This window comes from Camelina sativa, chromosome 14 (assembly GCF_030686135.1).
Source record: "Camelina sativa cultivar CO46 ecotype springtype chromosome 14, ASM3068613v1".
In the NCBI taxonomy this organism is placed as follows: domain Eukaryota; kingdom Viridiplantae; phylum Streptophyta; class Magnoliopsida; order Brassicales; family Brassicaceae; genus Camelina; species Camelina sativa.
In genome coordinates this window covers 17,963,492-17,980,440 of record NC_141893.1, presented here as the reverse complement: position 1 = coordinate 17,980,440, position 16,949 = coordinate 17,963,492, and the positions used below count along the sequence as shown (strand labels likewise).

The 16,949-nt window shown below is 33.3% G+C and overlaps 1 protein-coding gene and 2 pseudogenes across 1 annotated transcript; 1 reads left to right on the top strand and 2 right to left on the bottom strand.

Annotated features, from left to right (window-relative positions):
• Window positions 1-768: 768 nt before the first annotated feature.
• Window positions 769-6,134, bottom strand: LOC104743791 (putative FBD-associated F-box protein At5g50270 pseudogene; annotated as a pseudogene).
• A 1,358-nt stretch (window positions 6,135-7,492) lies between these two features.
• LOC109128709 (S-protein homolog 9 pseudogene) lies at window positions 7,493-8,097 on the top strand (annotated as a pseudogene).
• A 6,226-nt stretch (window positions 8,098-14,323) lies between these two features.
• Window positions 14,324-15,997, bottom strand: LOC104742023 (protein TRANSPARENT TESTA 1-like). The gene is made up of 2 exons (XM_010462985.3): window positions 15,380-15,997; window positions 14,324-14,887 (listed from the first exon to the last, which is right to left on the bottom strand). Exons 1-2 carry the CDS (start codon window positions 15,833-15,835, stop codon window positions 14,459-14,461), a joined length of 885 nt encoding a protein of 294 aa, XP_010461287.1. The 5' UTR covers window positions 15,836-15,997; the 3' UTR covers window positions 14,324-14,458.
• Between the last annotated feature and the right edge of the window lie 952 nt (window positions 15,998-16,949).

The window sequence follows — 16,949 nt, the reverse complement described above, 5'->3', positions numbered from 1 at the left end:
GAAGTCAATAAGGTTCGGTTGGACTAATAATATCATACAGTAAGAAGTTTTATTTTGTGGTATGGAGACAGCTGGAGAAAGTGAAGAGTTTATGCGGCGGAGAGTGGGTGTTAATTAATAAATTAGAGCATGAAATAATGTTTTCACGCTCGGAGACTTCAACGGTTCGGATATAGTGCTAATAACCGGTAGTAACAAAATCGGTAAAACCCAGAAAAAACCGCTATTAACCTGCGATCCGGTGAATCGATTGACCCGGCCAGTTAGCGGTTCAATAAAATCTAGTTGATTTTATTGAATTTTAGCCACTTACAAGTCACAATATACCTTTCATTTTCAACTTTTTTTGTCTTCTCTCATACTTTGCCTAAGAAACCGTTGGTTGTTCTATTTTAATCTTTCTCTATTATTCTGAAAATTCATCTTTATTGGTGATCACCATGTGTGTTTAATTGATTTTGAATATTAGACTACTAATATAATCTTTTTCCAACTCTCGTGGCTACTCTGCTTTTGCTCTAGGTAATCAAATGCAATATGTTAGGTATTCTTGTGTTATACTTATTCATCCTTATGTTTGCATATATAAATATGTATTAGCAATCGATCATGATCCTGTATATATGTTAGGAATTTAGTGTTTTTTTTTTGGATTTAAAAGTTTTAATCATTTTTTAATTATTATTTAACTTCATATTTTGTTAAATATGATATTCTTTTTATAATATTTTAAAAATATTTATTTTATATAAATACATTAAACATATTTTACTTAATTGATCTGTGGTCGAACCCGGTTAACCTGATCTGATAATCTGAAAGGTAATCCGGTTCACAATCCGGGTCGGGTTTCAAAACATTGGCATGAAAAGACTCGATTAACGACAATACTAATATACTATACGAGTTAGTGATAAAACTATATAGACAAAAATGAAAGCTATTGGAAGAAAGAAACTTTGGTAAGGTTCGGTTGGTGACTAATATTTGGATAAAAATGACTAATATCTTATACGTTTTTTGTTTGGTTTTTGGGTGGTATCTAGTATAAAATTAGATACAGCTGGAGAAACTGCAGAATTTATGTGGCGTAGGGCAGCAGTTAAATTAGTGCACGAAAGAGGTCGCGAACATTACTTGGATTAGGTAGGTGATGGGCGGGTTTTGTATGTATTAGTTTTTCAAAATTTTAATAATTTAAAGAGAAATATTTTATTAAAATAATTTTTGTAGACGATTATACATTCCATAATTTTACAATACAAACATTAATTAAAAAGTTACAATATTTTAACTAATTTGGGGGTTGTCCTTTTTTTTAATATTTAGGGTATAGTGTTTAGGGAGTAGAGTCTAATGTTTAAAGTTTAGGATTTAATTTTAAAACATACTAAAACATAGTGCTATTTTTACAATATTTTGTTGGGAACTAATATGATAAGATTGAATTGTTGATTTTCAAGTTTTAATATTTTTTTAAGCCCTAAAATGTTTTTTGTAGACAAATGAAAAATATATAATGAAGAATTTTGTTTCTTATTTCTTTGATATATTCTGTTGTTATTATTTATATTTGGATTTTAATTGGTAAACACACAATTTTGGATTATTAGCATCCATAACTAGTTAACTAATATAGAACCGTTTACATTTAACTCAAAACAAATGAATAGATTACTAATACAAACTAGAAAATTTACATACTTCAATAATAGTTTCCATAGTTTATCTACACAAAAATAATCAAATAATAATAATTTACATTGTAAACTATAGTTTTAAAAATCTCCGTCTAGCATCGATTACACTCTGTAAAATCGCTTGCCCCATCTTCTGCGCCTCAATTAATGACTACTCTCCATCTAGCATCGATTATCTAATTTTGTCTGTCTAATTTGATTATAATCTGTTTAATCTGATTACTTTACGCTTATTTTTCTGTATACCGATTATTTTTAGAGCCAAATATGAATATATTTTTTTTATTTAGACATTTCAATTAAGAGTTTGTGATGTTTTACAATAACTAATGTACACACTTGTAATGAAAATCATAAAAAAAAATTAAAATTATGTTTTTATGTATTTACTGTAATTTTAAAGACAATATTATAGTTTTATATTTTATTTGATGTTTTTATTTTAACATAAATATAATTATACATATATTTAATAATATATATTATTATTATATTATTAATTTAATAAAATAACTATATAGCTAGTTCCCGATTAATTTCCGTTTAATTTCTAATTTTCTCGTTAGGCACTATGCCCACCTCGATCGCCCGACTAACGTCTGATTATTTCTAAAACATGGGTTTGTAGTATGAGTGTATGACCTTTTTGGCTTGTTGTCAATAGGAACTACAACGGCAACCACCACATTGCATTGCTTGTCATCATATTTTCGAACATTTAGGAATTTATAAACTTTAATATTAAAATTCTATTTTCACATTTTCATAATGTTTTGTATATAAACAGTTTTCCACCCAATTGATTCACATTTTCACATTCTTCTGTTGTAAACATAAAAAAAATTGTATCCAGTTCTAAGATGTCTTTATAAATGCTGTAAATAAAAATAGATGTCTTTATAGACACATTTAATGAGACCTAACCATTCACTTATATTATTAAAAAAAAATTAGCTTCTCTAACCAATAAAAAAACATGGGAATAACATTCTCCTTCTCCTTGTCAAAAGAATAAACATCGAAAGAGTTCAGCCACAAAAACTTATCTAATAAAAAAAGAGAAAATCGTTACAGAAATGGTCCCCGAAGATCAATAAGATGATATTATTAATATATGCTAAAGATAAACCAAGGAAACTTTTCTTCTTTTATTTATTTTTGCATGAACAAAAATAAATAAATAAATCAATCAAAGATGCTAAATTTGGAAATGATGCATAACAACATCAGCTTATTTTGGATATTATTAAATCAAACACCAACCAAACGAGATGTTGGTAAATAGACCACAACTTCAATCAAATAGAAGCTGACAAGTACGTGAACCCCTTGGAGACAATGACAACTCCTTGATCATCTCAAGTTGCTTGCGAAGGTCAGTGAATTTAGAGTAAATATTTGCCTTGTACCTGTTCAAGTTCGAGAGCTCGTAAATTAGGGGAAGAACTCAGCAAAGACATTCGCAGATTCACCCACTCTGTGTCACATGTGCATATTATTAAACGTACGAGAGAGAAGAAGACACAACTAGGAGGATATGCATCCTGCATACAATATAACATATTTGATCACAAGAAAAAATCAATTGTATAGAACGAACACTGCTAGAAACACAACAGCCTTGGCCATAAACAAACACCACAAAAAATGTGTTGTATTAAATCATTTATTTTTTATATTTGTATCAGATTTAAATGATGTAAATATAATTTGTATCATTTTAAAAAATGATTTACTATTTTTCGATGCAAATAATTTACATCGATTTATTTCAAACTGATGTTATATTAAATCAGTTATAACAAATGATTTTAAATTATTGTGTCAGTTTTTATAAATGATTTTAAAATTTTGTATCATTTATCAATAACTGATACTAATAAAAGATTTCTTGTTTTAATAATAATAACAGATTCGTTTATTTAAAATATTTTTGAAATTATTTTAATATGCAAAAATTGTCTTTGATATCTATTAAAATCTTTTGGTACTAATATCTTTTATTAAAATTGTTATTTACAAAATAAATGAAAAACATAAATACAATGCATTTAATTTAATATAGATTCAACAAAAAGAAAAAAAAACTGATATGAACTGATCAAATCATACATTCAACGTTGAATTACAAAAAAAAAAACTGATATGAACTCAAATAAAAAATTTATGACTGAACTTTTTTTCTTCTTGCTGAAGTGTCATATGTATCTTCATAAATGTTATATGAAACACATTATTGCTTTTGTTCCCTCCCTTTCTTTCCTATTTTTTTTTTCATGACATTGTTGTTTCATCTTCAGATTTTCTGAGTACATAAACAAAATTAACAGATGAACAATTAGAATTCTACATTTGATCATCAAAAAAACTTGATATAAAATAGGGAGAAGAAAAGAAGATTTACCTTTAAATATTTTTACAACATAATTATATTTTCCAGTGGTTGTCTTGTTGACATTCAAAGAAGAACTTCTACAAAAGTTGTTGTTTTGATCACTCTCAATTTTTTTTGTTTATATAGATGGAGAAGCACTTTACCCTTAGATAATCAGAAAGATTTTTTTAACTACTTACAATGATCCTGAGTAGTGTAGAAAGTGGAAAAAAAATTCTGTTTTTTTTAAACAGCTTTAATACAAATATAAAATCTCCCAATATTTTCAGTAAAAGCAAGAAAAGTTGGGAAAATTTAAAAATAAAAGAAAACAGGTTACGATATCCAAACAGATCTGTTTTTTATTTTATTTTTATAATTATTATTTATGGAAAATATTTGTGATAACATTGATTTTTTAACATTTGTGATAATATTGATTAATTGTTAAAAATATTAATTATGGAAATATTTGTGAAATAATGATTAATTATTTTGAAAAAAAAATATTTTTGCAGGTTTGTTAGGTGGAAAACGTAATTATTATATTTTCATAAATAAAATAAAATAAACGTAATTTATATTTTTAAAAATATTATTTTCGTATCTTTAAAATAATTAATAATAAAATTTTATAAAACTTTTTTTGGGAAATAGTAATATATGTTTGATTTTTTATGGAAAAATAAATTTATCCTTGGAGAATAAAAAAAAAAGATAAATATTGAATATTTTGAGTTTTGACACATGTAAATTAATATTGACTTGCATCAGTTATATGCAACTAATATAATAAAATTTTGAAATACATATATTTATTTAATTTAAATCGAATGTGTGTGAATTAACATCATTTTATTATTGATATCAGTTTTGTATCATTTATTTAATTGATATCTAATTTGTATCATTATATTAAGTGATGTAAATTATATTTTCTGTTAAATATTTTTGAATTGATGCAAATTTAAATAAAATTATATCATTTTTATTGAACTGATGTCAAATTATTCGATTACGACATCAATAATAATAATTGATGCTAATCACATAATCATGAATCATTTATTAATAAGTCATTTAAATTGATATCATTTACTTTTGTGATACTATTTAAGTGATGCAATCAACCATTTTTTTTGTAGTGTAAAAGATACCTTTGAACTAAATAAACATAAACTAAGATGCTTGACTGAAGTAATAGACCCTAGAATCTTTCCAGTAAGAAAGCAAGCAATGTCGATATCTTCCTTTTCCATCTTTGGCATATTATTCTCAATGACACAGAACCTACTTTGATGATCAAGAATGTCCAAGTGCTCCAAAGAAGGAGTGTCTATCACGAAGCCATGATCATCATCAATAGCTTCTTCATCTACGTCTTTTGGTGTATACACGACTAACTTCTTTAGAGAAGGTACTCTAACGGTGAAGGTAGTCACATTGTCATCTGGACCGTGTTCCACATGTTAGTCTTCAAGAACATGACAACTGGATAAAAGCCTCTTTACGAATTTGTCACCAGGGTACTTCACCAATACAAGTTCCAATGACTTGAGGGAAGGGAAAGAAAAATTTGAAGAAGAATCCACAAGAATCACACTATTAAGTTTCAATGTCACTAGCATTCTACACTCTGTGTACAAACTCTTTGTTAGTATGATTGGAGATGGTCTAAAAGAAGTATCGATCTCGATAATCAGCTCACGCACAGAGCATTTATCTGCAGCTCTAATCCACACAGGAATATCTTCATCACGACAGGTTTCACCAAGTTTGAAATGCAAAGTTTTGAGAATTGGAGCCTTGTGCAATACCAAAGACCTATCTACAAAGCCCGAAAATCTTTGAATATTCTTGTTGCTATCATCGTATACAAGTCTTAGTACCATCATCCAAAGGAATCTCCAACGTTTAGACAGAATCATTGTGGCCACAACATCTTCCGTTGGTAGTAACGACAATATTTCCAAGAGCAACGCATCAGGCAATTCACTTAACCTATCCGGACCCTTTTCTCTCCAAAGGCCAAAAAGCCAAAACCAGACACGAGAAAACATCGAAAAGGAAATAAGGTGTGAGAGATACCAAGTGTGTGCTTTATGTTTTCCGTAGGAATCAAACAAATAGTCTGAAGAAACGACGCATGCAGGTTAATCAAGCTAGGACGATTACGTGTGGCGTGATATATCTTCTGATATTAACAGAGTCCGGTTTTTAGTCTATCTTCTGATATATCTCAATATATTTTTTTTTTCTTTTTTATTCATATTTATATTTTAATTTCCACAAAATTTCTCATACAACTTTTATAAATATATTTCAGAAATCTTTATAATATTACATATTATCTCCATCATTTTTTATTTATGTTATTATATATGTTTTAATATAAATATTAAATTACAAAAGTGGCTAAATATATACATTTGAAAGAGAGAAAAAAATCTACAGTCAACATCTTTGAAATTAATATTCAAAATTTTAATAAAAATTACAAGATTGTTGGAGCATATTCGACCTACATGATATCTTCCTGAACACGTTGCGAGGGTATGTCCATTGAAGCCAAATACCCAAACCTCTTCTCGGAGCTAAAAAGGTCAAACAAAGATACTAAGGTGGTTGCCATCAGTGGCTGGTGTAAGAAGGCATGATAGGGTCATGCGACCAATAATGTATTAATTATTTTTAGTGCAAACTTGATTGAATTTGATGAATTATTTGGTTAAGTTAGTCTTTAACCCCTATAAATTTGTGTTCAAACTTTCAAATGACCCCTTTAATTCATATAATTTTTCAATATACTGTTTTCGCATAATATTTTCAGTTATCATTCCACTAATGGACATGGATGGCATGAAACGAGCACATCGTCCTACAATAGTCTATGGGTTAAGTTCACCAACCTACCTTCCGCATGAAATGAGGAGTGGACGACGTGCGACTACCTGCCAAGCCTTTTGCAAACATGCCTCTCATCAAAGCAAAAAGCTCAATTTTCATTGAATAATATTTTATATGGTGAACAAACTATAATTTCAATCTTATCACCTTTTTCTTTGGTAAGAAAAAGAAGTTTCAAAGAAGTATAAAAGAAGAGTTTTAAAAGTGATTAAAAAAAATTCTCACAATTTTGCATAAAAATTAAATAAAAAGATCAAAAGATTAAAGGAAGATGTTACTTTGACCAGAATTTTAGATATATTTTTGTAAACCATTTTGGCCTAGAATGAGTAAACCAATCAAGTAATCAATTGGTAATTAATATGTACTTGAAAATATTAAAATTTTTGACCAGCAATATTTCACCATTATTCTCTAATTTAATACATTCCCAAAAGATGTTTTTTCACATTTGTTAGAATAAAATTATATTCATATTTTATAATTTGGAAATTTGTATAAATTAGCACCTTTTATTTTGTAGATACATATCACCCCTACCAATAACTACCGCATCTATCAATAAAAACAATGAATCGCCTCTTGTGTGTCCTGGTTCTTATTGCATTGTGTGTAGGATTCAACAAATGCGAAAATGAAAAATTCCGTACATTTTAAAAAAATCTCTCCTTCCAAAAAATATTCTCAAGATTCATTGTCAATCAGACGAAGATGACCTAGGCATTCACTTTTTGAGTCCTGGACAAACATACAATTTTAGTTATAATGACAGTTTATATAAAACCAAAATTGATTGTCAATTATGGCAGGGAATTGGTTTCAAGTTTTTTGCAAAGTTCATGGCATACAAAAGTGGCGGTCTCATACTTCATCATGGTAAGAAGAATTTTTGGGATGCTAGAGAAGATGGGATTTACTTCACACATGGTAAACAAATTCCCAAGTTAGAGTAGAAGTGGGTAGATACATCTCCGTACGTCTGGGACAGTCCTAGACCATTTTTGTTTTAAGGGTTCATGTCTTGTGTGTATGGAATAGATGATTACACCTAATGAATAAAAGATTATAATACCATTTATTGTCTATACGTATAACATATTTATTTTGACTTGACTATTGATCATAAGTACTACAATGTAAATTGCAAGATTTTTAATAGTTTTTAGTTTTTGGATTTTAAATTTTGGTTTATGGCTCTTCGATTTTGTAATAAAATAATTTAAAAAATAAAAATGAGAAAAAAAAATGTCGACTCACGTTAAGAAATTAAAAAAAAAACTCATAAAATGTGGTTTTTGGATTTTAAGAAAGAACTAACCAAATTTTTTAAAATATGTGTTTCTAACTTTCAGGAAATCTATTTTTTAAGATTTTGAATGGCTAATAAAATAAATTTTGCATAATCAAAAACCAAAAACTGATACAAAATCAGATGTCATTCATGACCTAAGTTTTGGCAAAGAACAAGAGCGGGTAGAAACTTGAGCATTGAGACGTACTAGGAATATTTTAGAAGGAATTAGACGTATTACAAATCCTGTTTGTGTATAGAATATGTGTTTCTTATTCTCAAAACTGAGATTGTATATTCATAGAGAAATCTTTAAGAAAAAAAAGTAAAAAAAAAAAAAAAACTAATCTCCAACTTCTAATAAATGACTTTCCTATATATATTTTTATGATATGTGCTTACTGAGTTAAAATCGATTTCTTAGGTGTCGGAGTTTATAATATATTATGAATTGGAAGTCTAAATCTTATTGATTCTTTTTTTTTTTTGGAATAAAATGTTAAATTATATTCAAACAAAACATGTCTGTTTATTATTTATTCTGAAAATATGGCATAATTTTTTTTTTAATTAATCAATCAAAGAATGTGGAATAGTTTAGCGAATTCCGCTAGATTTGATTGGCAAACATGTCTATAGACCCATTGCATAGCGGCAGTCTCCAAAGATGCAATGGCTAGTAGTTGAGCTCTCACCTTCTTATAAATCCAGCCGATAATGATTGCTTCTATATTATGAACTCCACCATGTTGTCTTGCATTTTGTTACCGCCAAATGGAGTGAATGGCTAGTTGAAATGTGTAACGTATTAGAAATCCGTGAACTCAATCTGACTGAGTCTCTAAGACAAACATATTGGGATATCATATATATTCATATCCCACATGTTTAGGGATTATCAATTATGTAATTACTTCACCTGATTGATCGCACATATCTTTGTATTTATGACCTACGATTCTCTCTTGGCTTATATAAGTTGTGTACTCAACTACGTTCAATATACAAAATTTTGTTTTGCTTCTATGTCCATTTCATGGAATCAGAGCCTGAAAAACAAATCTAGAAATTTTTTTTTCTACCCTGGTTTCTAACGCACCTTTGAACCCAATGCCGACCACAACGACTCCGACACCGACAACCACGGAAGTTCGTCGAACGATCTCTTTGTACGATTTGACAACGGCTAATAACTTTGGTGCTGTGAATTTGCATTCGTTGCTGCTGGGCATGAACTACGACGAATAGGCTTGCGGTATGAAGACAACTTTGCTATCTCAGAAAAAGTTTGGTTTTCTCAACGGAACCATTTCTCGTCCGGTTGAGGGATCTCCAGATCTCGAAGATTAGTGGACGATTCAATTCTCCTTGTGTCATGGATCAAGATGTCCATCGATCCATCCTTGCGTTCCAATATCTCTCATCGCGATGTTGGGAAGGATGTGTGGGATCATCTCAAGTGCCGTTTTGCTGTCATGAATGGGCCAAAGATTCAGCAACTCAAATCGGAGCTGGCTTGTTGCAAGCAACAGGGGCTTGGGATTGAAACATGTTTTGGTAAGCTTACTCGGATTTGGGATAGTTTGGCTGCATATCGTCCCCTGGTTGTATGCAAGTGTGGGAAGTGTTAGTGTAATCTCATTGACCTTCATGAGAAAGATCGTGATGAAGAAAAAGTGCATCAGTTTCTTTTTGGTCTCGATGATGCCTCGTTTCATGTTGTGCGATCCAGCTTGGTTTCTCAGGTGCCCATTCAACCACTTGAGGAGGTGTACAACATCGTTCGTCAAGAAGAGGATCTTGTCCACAATGGAGCCTCCACTAATGAAACCTCCTAGGAGGATAGCGCTTTTGGTGTTCACACGAAGTCTCCGTTTCGTCGTGACGATAAGAACAAAGGTTTGTTCTGCAAACATTGTAATTGTGCTGGTCATGCTTCCAAGAACTGCTATGGTCTTATTGGTTATCCCGAGTGGTGGGGTGATCATCCAGGAACTCGCACGTCCGCTTCTCGGGGTTGTAGTGCCTCTGTTTCCAGCAACAATTGTCGTAGTCGTGGTATTGTATCCTATGCCAATGCAGTCTTTACCCACTCTCCCTCACCCGTTGAAACTGCTAATCATGTGATCACCGATAAAGACAGAGATGCGGTCACCGGCTTGAACGATACGCAATGGCAAACTCTTGTTAAACTCCTCATTGGTGGCACAAGCACTAGTACTGAAAAACTATCCGGTAAGTCATCTCCTCTTTCTTCGATTTTGGATTCTAGTGCTTCTCACCATCTTACAGGCCGGTTTGACATTCTCACCAATGTGCGCACAATGGAACAACCTGTGTTGGTTATTCTCGTCGACGGTCGTCAACGTCTTTCAGTCTAGGAAGAAACCATGGTGTTGGGTCCTCATTTAGAGTTAAAATCAGTTTTTTATATTGAGGGGTTTCATTCGAATCTGATTTCAGTAGGACAACTTATGGATAAAAGTGGTTGTGTTATTCAGATGGATGACAAATTCCTTGCTATCCAGGACCGCATTTCGAGGATGATGATTGGTGCTGGGAAATGTGATTTTGGCACCTTCACCTTTTGCAGAATGGACTTGGCCGCAATGTTGTTGTCTCGGGACGAGAAGCTATATGCGTTGTGGCATAAGAGAATAGGTCATCCATCTGCAAGGGTCGTTGGTTCTCTTTTTAATATTGATGTTTCTGTTGTTCTGAAATTTCCAATAAGGCGTGTGATGTTTCTCTCCGCGCTAAGCAAACAAGAGCTTCTTTTCCTTTGAGCAGCAATAAAACTTCATCTGTTTATGAAATGCTTCATGTTAATTTATGGGGACCATATAAGACTCCTTCCAATTATGGTGCATGTTATTCTCTTACCATAGTTGATGACTATTCACGAAGCGTTTGGTTGTATCTTCAAGTTGATAAAACGGAGACTGCTGCCAATCTCAAAAATTTGATCTCCATGGCTGAACGTCAGTTCAACAAACCAGTAAACATATACTTAGTGAAAATGGCACCAAATTTACAGTCCTGGCCAGTTTTTTCCGCTCTCAAGGCATCATTCATGAAACATTGGGTGTTGGAACGCCACAACAGAATGGATGCGTCAAACGCAAGCATCGTCATATCCTCAATATTGCTAGAGTTCTTCGTTCTCAAGCTCACTTGCCAATTCGGTTTTGGGGTGAATGTGTGTTAACGGCTGCGTATTTGATTAATCGAACTTCAAGCTCTGTTTTGAATGGTTTAACCCCATATGAGCAGATTCATCACACTGCTCCTACTTATGATTATTTATGAATTTTTGGAAGTCTTTGTTATGCACATGAGCCATCTCAGAAAGGTGACAAATTTGCCTCTAGAAGTCGCAAATGTGTATTCATTGGGTATCCTTATGGCAAAAAGGCATGGCGACTGTATGATATTGAGAAACAAGTTTTTTTTGTGTCACGGGATGTTTGATTTTTCGAAGATGATTTTCCCTTTGCCGCTACGTCTGATCTCGACAAAACCACGAAGCTTGATGACGATGGTGATGCTTTGTGGGCTCCGTCTCCTACAGGTCTAATTCTTGAGGATGTTATCGGGCCTCCTGTTTCACATACACAAAGCCCACCAGTTTCATGCCCAACAAATCGGTCAATTGGGAACTTATCTCCTTTGATTTCAACATCGACTACCGTTTCGACCCTACTTCCGCTCACATTACCTCCGTCTCACCCACATCTGGCGAAGCACTCAGACCTCACTCAACGGGTTCAGACGGAACAGATCAGTCCTCCCCATCCCTAGAACTGTCTCCTCATACCGATTCGGCCACCGAACAGCGCTATCCTCTGATTGTCGATCTTGTTCCGCCACTGGTTCCGCCACGTTGTACTGCTCGGCCACGTTCCCAGCCGGTTGCTTTGAATGATTATGTCATTAATTCTGCTCAAACACGTCTCCTTCGGCCGGTCATGGGGTGCTGTATTTATCCCATTCAAAATTATGTTGGGAATACACGGTTCTCTGCTACACATCGAGCATATTTGGTTGTTGTTGTAGAGGTTGTTGAACCTTGAAGCTTTTGTCAAGCGTCTCAAAAACGAGTATGGAAGACTGCCATGGGTACAAAACTCGATGCTTTAGAAGAAAATCAAACTTGGACCATAGAAAATTTACCACCGGGAAAACACGCAATTAGATCGAAATGGGTTTACAAAATTAAACATAATGCAGATGGCACGGTCGAACGCTGCAAGGCCAGATTAGTCGCACTTGGTAATAAACAAGTAGAAGGTGTTGATTATGGTGAGACTTTTGCGCCGGTTTCGAAAATGGAAACTGTTCGGTTGTTCCTAGAGGTTGCAACAGGTCAGCAATGGGTGGTTCATCAAATGAGCGTACACAATGCCTTCTTACATGGTGATTTAGATGAAGAAGTCTACATGAAACCTCCACCCGGTTACCATGTTTCTGATGCCAAGAAGGTCTGCCGTCTTCGAAAATCATTGTACGGTCTCAAGCAGGCTCCACGGTGTTCGTTCGAGAAGCTAACAACCCCTTTGCGTCATTACGGGTGTGTGCAGTCTCTTTCGGATTACTCGTTGTTTACTCTTGCAAAATGTGGGGTTCAAATCAAAATTCTGATTTATGTGAATGACATGATTGTATCGAGTAATTCTGATGCAGCGTTGCAAATTTTCAAGAACTATTTATCAACATTCGTATATAATCATATTCCACATGTTTAGGGATTATCAATTATGTAATTATTTCACTTGATTGATAGCACATAGCTTTGTATTTATGACTTGCGATTCTCTCTTGGCTTATATAAGATGTGTACTCAACTACGTTCAATATACAGAATATTGTCTTGATTCTATGTTCATTTCAAAACATCACCAACTGTTGCCAAACAGTGGTGAATTTGTGCTGGTAGAGCCTTTGTGCTATGGCGGACCAAACTGCAGAGGTGAACTGGCATGAGAAAAATAAGTGATATCTGGTCTCCGTCGGGGCATAACATAAGATGCAATCGTCAATCCCTATTGGGCAGACGGTTATGCATCGTCTCCGTCTGTTCCATGCATCCTGCAGAGACATATGTTACTGAATTCCCAAATCAATCACCCCATGCGAGCCAACTTTATCCATCAAACAACCCTGATCCGACCAGTTATCATACAGAAAGAGGTAAGAGCACCATTCTTAACCTTGACTTTGGCAAAAGTCTTGGCAATATCTCTATATTTTAGTAAGCGTTTCCACATCCAGGAGCCTAAAGTGGATGTAGACTTAACTGACTAGAAGGATTCATTTTTAAGAAGATTCATCCTTGACCATTTAACCCACAACAACTCACTATTAGAAATTATTCACCTGATCAACTTTATACAGCAAACTTACTATTAGAAATTAAACAACGACTCACTAAATCTTATTGATGGTACTTACATGTATTTATGCAAGAGATTAGACTAGGCTAACCTAATAGAATACGCTAGCGTTCATGAGTTGCATTTGACATGGAACGGTATTAAGTTTCATTGACAGAACGAGACATCGTGCGGTGCCTCTTTGTTTACCAAACAAAGAGAAGCACCCAGAAGTACTATAGTTTGAAATCACAATATGAAGGCAACAATATTGTTTCTCGACCACATTTCTTAAGATATTGAGCAGAGTAAGGAGTTTTTAAAAATTGAGAAAAAAATTTAGCATAACATAGCTAAGAACGGACCAATGGCAGACCCAAAGACAAATTTACCAACTGTATTGTTGGTATTTTACAGATTTACATGTACAAAAAATTATTTTGATAATTTTACCAAGTCAAGTGATCCCCCTCTCTCCTTAGTAGGTCCGCCCATGGCTTGGACCGTGTGATGGCCAAGTCAACTAATCATTGGTACTAGTCGTGTAATGGTCAGTCATTAGCTAAAGCCTAAAAACTTATGATTTCCTGTTTCAGTAGGCACGTGAGAATGCTTGGATCCGATCGAGAAGGGTCGACTCATTGATAATGTGTATAGGATATACTCGAAGTCGATATAATGAAGAAATATAATGGCTCACTTCGTATTCCAAGTTCGAAACAATTAGATACCCAATAATATACCACAAATTATTCTAAGAGAAAATAAATGGTCCGTACGCAAACGAAAAAAAGGAAATGAAAGAAGCCCAAATTTAAAAGAACAAAGTGTCGGAGACAGATGAATTAGAAGCCTGCTCTTCAAACAAACCAGTCGGATAAGGCCCATGATCAGTCCCAAATGCCTTAACATGATCCTTAAGGGAGCGTTTGTGTTTGAAATCTGAACCGCAAACGCAAACCCAACGTTTCCCACAGTTCTTCTCATGTGTACGCCAATCTCCCTTGACAGCCAAAAGCTTACCACAGATGCGACACGAGTAGGGTTTGTGGCCATGTTTGCGTTTGTAGTGCGTTTGGAGCGTTCTAAAGTCTTTGAGCGGCTTGGAACGAGGATGGTCAATGTGGTTCCTACACCCTTCGACGCAGCAGTAACAAGGGATTCCCAACATGGCTCGTGGCTGCGTGCCTTTCAGTGACTCTGGTCCTTTTCTGTATTGTGAACCGTGCCCCCACATGTGCATCTACATTGATCATAATATTTAAGGAGTCAACAAGGTTTGTATAAGTAATAATTTTTTTTAAAAACCATATGGTTCATTAAAATCATATCATTGATAGATCATATATAGTGTTTCATTTAAGAAATGTGCATTTTAGTTTGACTGATCTTTTTTTTTTTTGACTACTATTCAACTAAAATTGAATATATATGAGAAAACTATTAAAATTAACGTCAGTCAAATTTGAGTAAATATTTTCATTTCAATTTTTTTTGTTTAAAATTAAATTTAGTTAAGAGATTGAACAAACATAAAAAAAAATTGATGAAATATTTTCATGAATATATTACCGGCTGTTTAGCTTTATTTTTTTTGCAAATTAACCTAATTATATATGTGAATAAACTAATAACATTAGATATAAAGATAAGTATATAAGTTGAGAATGAATTTATTATATTTGGTTATGCATGAAGAAAGCAATGCGCATGATATATATTGACTCGATCGTACCTGAAGATTGTTGTAGCGATTGAATGTCTTAAAGCACACATGGCAAGAAAAATGAGTGAAGCCTATTAAAATCTGCTCCGGCGCCGGTATCCAGTACGCCTTGCCGGAAACTTCATTCTCAATGTCTTTTCCAGCATCATATGTGACGATCTCCTTCCCGTTTCTCTTCTTCGGCTGTTTAGCACCATTGCCTGACTTACCAAAACCAGGAAGGCCGATGTGTAAGTCCACGTCCACTTCAACGTCATCTTCTTCTTCTTCTTCCCCTTCGTCCGCGTACAAGGGGTTAGGGTTTGAGTTCAGGTTTATCCGATCAATTAGCGGTAAAGGCTCGATTAGGGTATTGTTGTTACAAGAGTTTTGGTTGAGGTTAGGGAAGAGATCAAGAGGTTGGAAATGGTTTTTAGGTTTTTCAGAAGAAGAGCTTGAGGATATCTCATATTGTGGTGACTCCATTGAATGTGATGAATTGTGGTTGGAGACTGGAGAGTGATAAAAAAAAGTTTGGAATGTTTGTTTACGGAAATTATTTATTTTTTAAATCAGCTATATATATTTTATATATACATGATAATAATATATAATTAAGTTAGCTTTATATAATGATTGCTCTCTATCAAAGAAATTTAATGTTTTGCAATAACCTTTATAACTATAATAATCATGTAGGTACGTAAGTAGATCCCACGTATCAATCGTCTCCGTTAACCTGTGAGAATTAAAGATAAAATAAATTTCGAATCTGTATGATCTCTATACTGCACATGTTTAAGAAAGCAAGTGTGAAACAAAACGAATAATGAATAAAACAATTTAGAGGCTTACGTACCAAATAGAGAAGTGAGTAAATAAAATGAGGATCTTGGGGAATGTGAAGAGCAGACACTTGAGAATGCATGTGGTTGAGTGAAAACAACCTTTGTTAAGAAGTAATTTAATCTTCTCTGTCTCATCTCTTTGCCTATAAATAGAGTGGGAAGCCAAGAACCTTAATTTCGTGGACCACCCTCTCCAAGATTTGGCAACTTTGTCATTGCAGGGTTTTGACTATCTTTGGCATTTACGTAAGCTTTTAGCTTTTCATACAGTGCAATTGTACTGATTCAATTAATGAAATTTCGGATTTGGGTAATGGTATGAAAGCTAATGTTGAATTTACTATTTTGTTATTATTAATGGAAGATGCAATATTATTATTCTTGGGCTTATTGTTTGTATGCATGTAAGCTGTTTAATTCTCTCTAACGGTCAACACCTCTAGTTTTGTAAACACTAGATTTGACATACCAATAAGAGAAAAGTAATAATTAAATTGTAGGCTACCATTCAAAGTTTAGTGATAAGTTTGCTTTTATAGAACATGTATATGATCGCTGAGTGAATTGCTTTGCAAAGTTATATTGCAAGGTATACTTATCTTTCGCCTAGTCAAATACTATATCGGGTCTCCACAATTCAACATATTCATACTAATGAAGAGTCAATTTCTTTTAGTTATTGTCATTAGTACTGAAATTATAATCTTCCCAAAAGCTATATATCATAAGAATGACCAGAATTAAAAACATAT

Excerpts from the sequence above, each read along its gene's own strand:
- LOC104742023 (XM_010462985.3), bottom strand. The coding sequence starts at position 15,835 with ATGGAGTCACCACAATATGAGATATCCTCAAGCTCTTCTTCTGAAAAA. Across the intron at positions 14,888-15,379 it reads ATCGCTACAACAATCTTCAG|ATGCACATGTGGGGGCACGG; the intron begins GTACGATCGAGT and ends TGATCAATGTAG.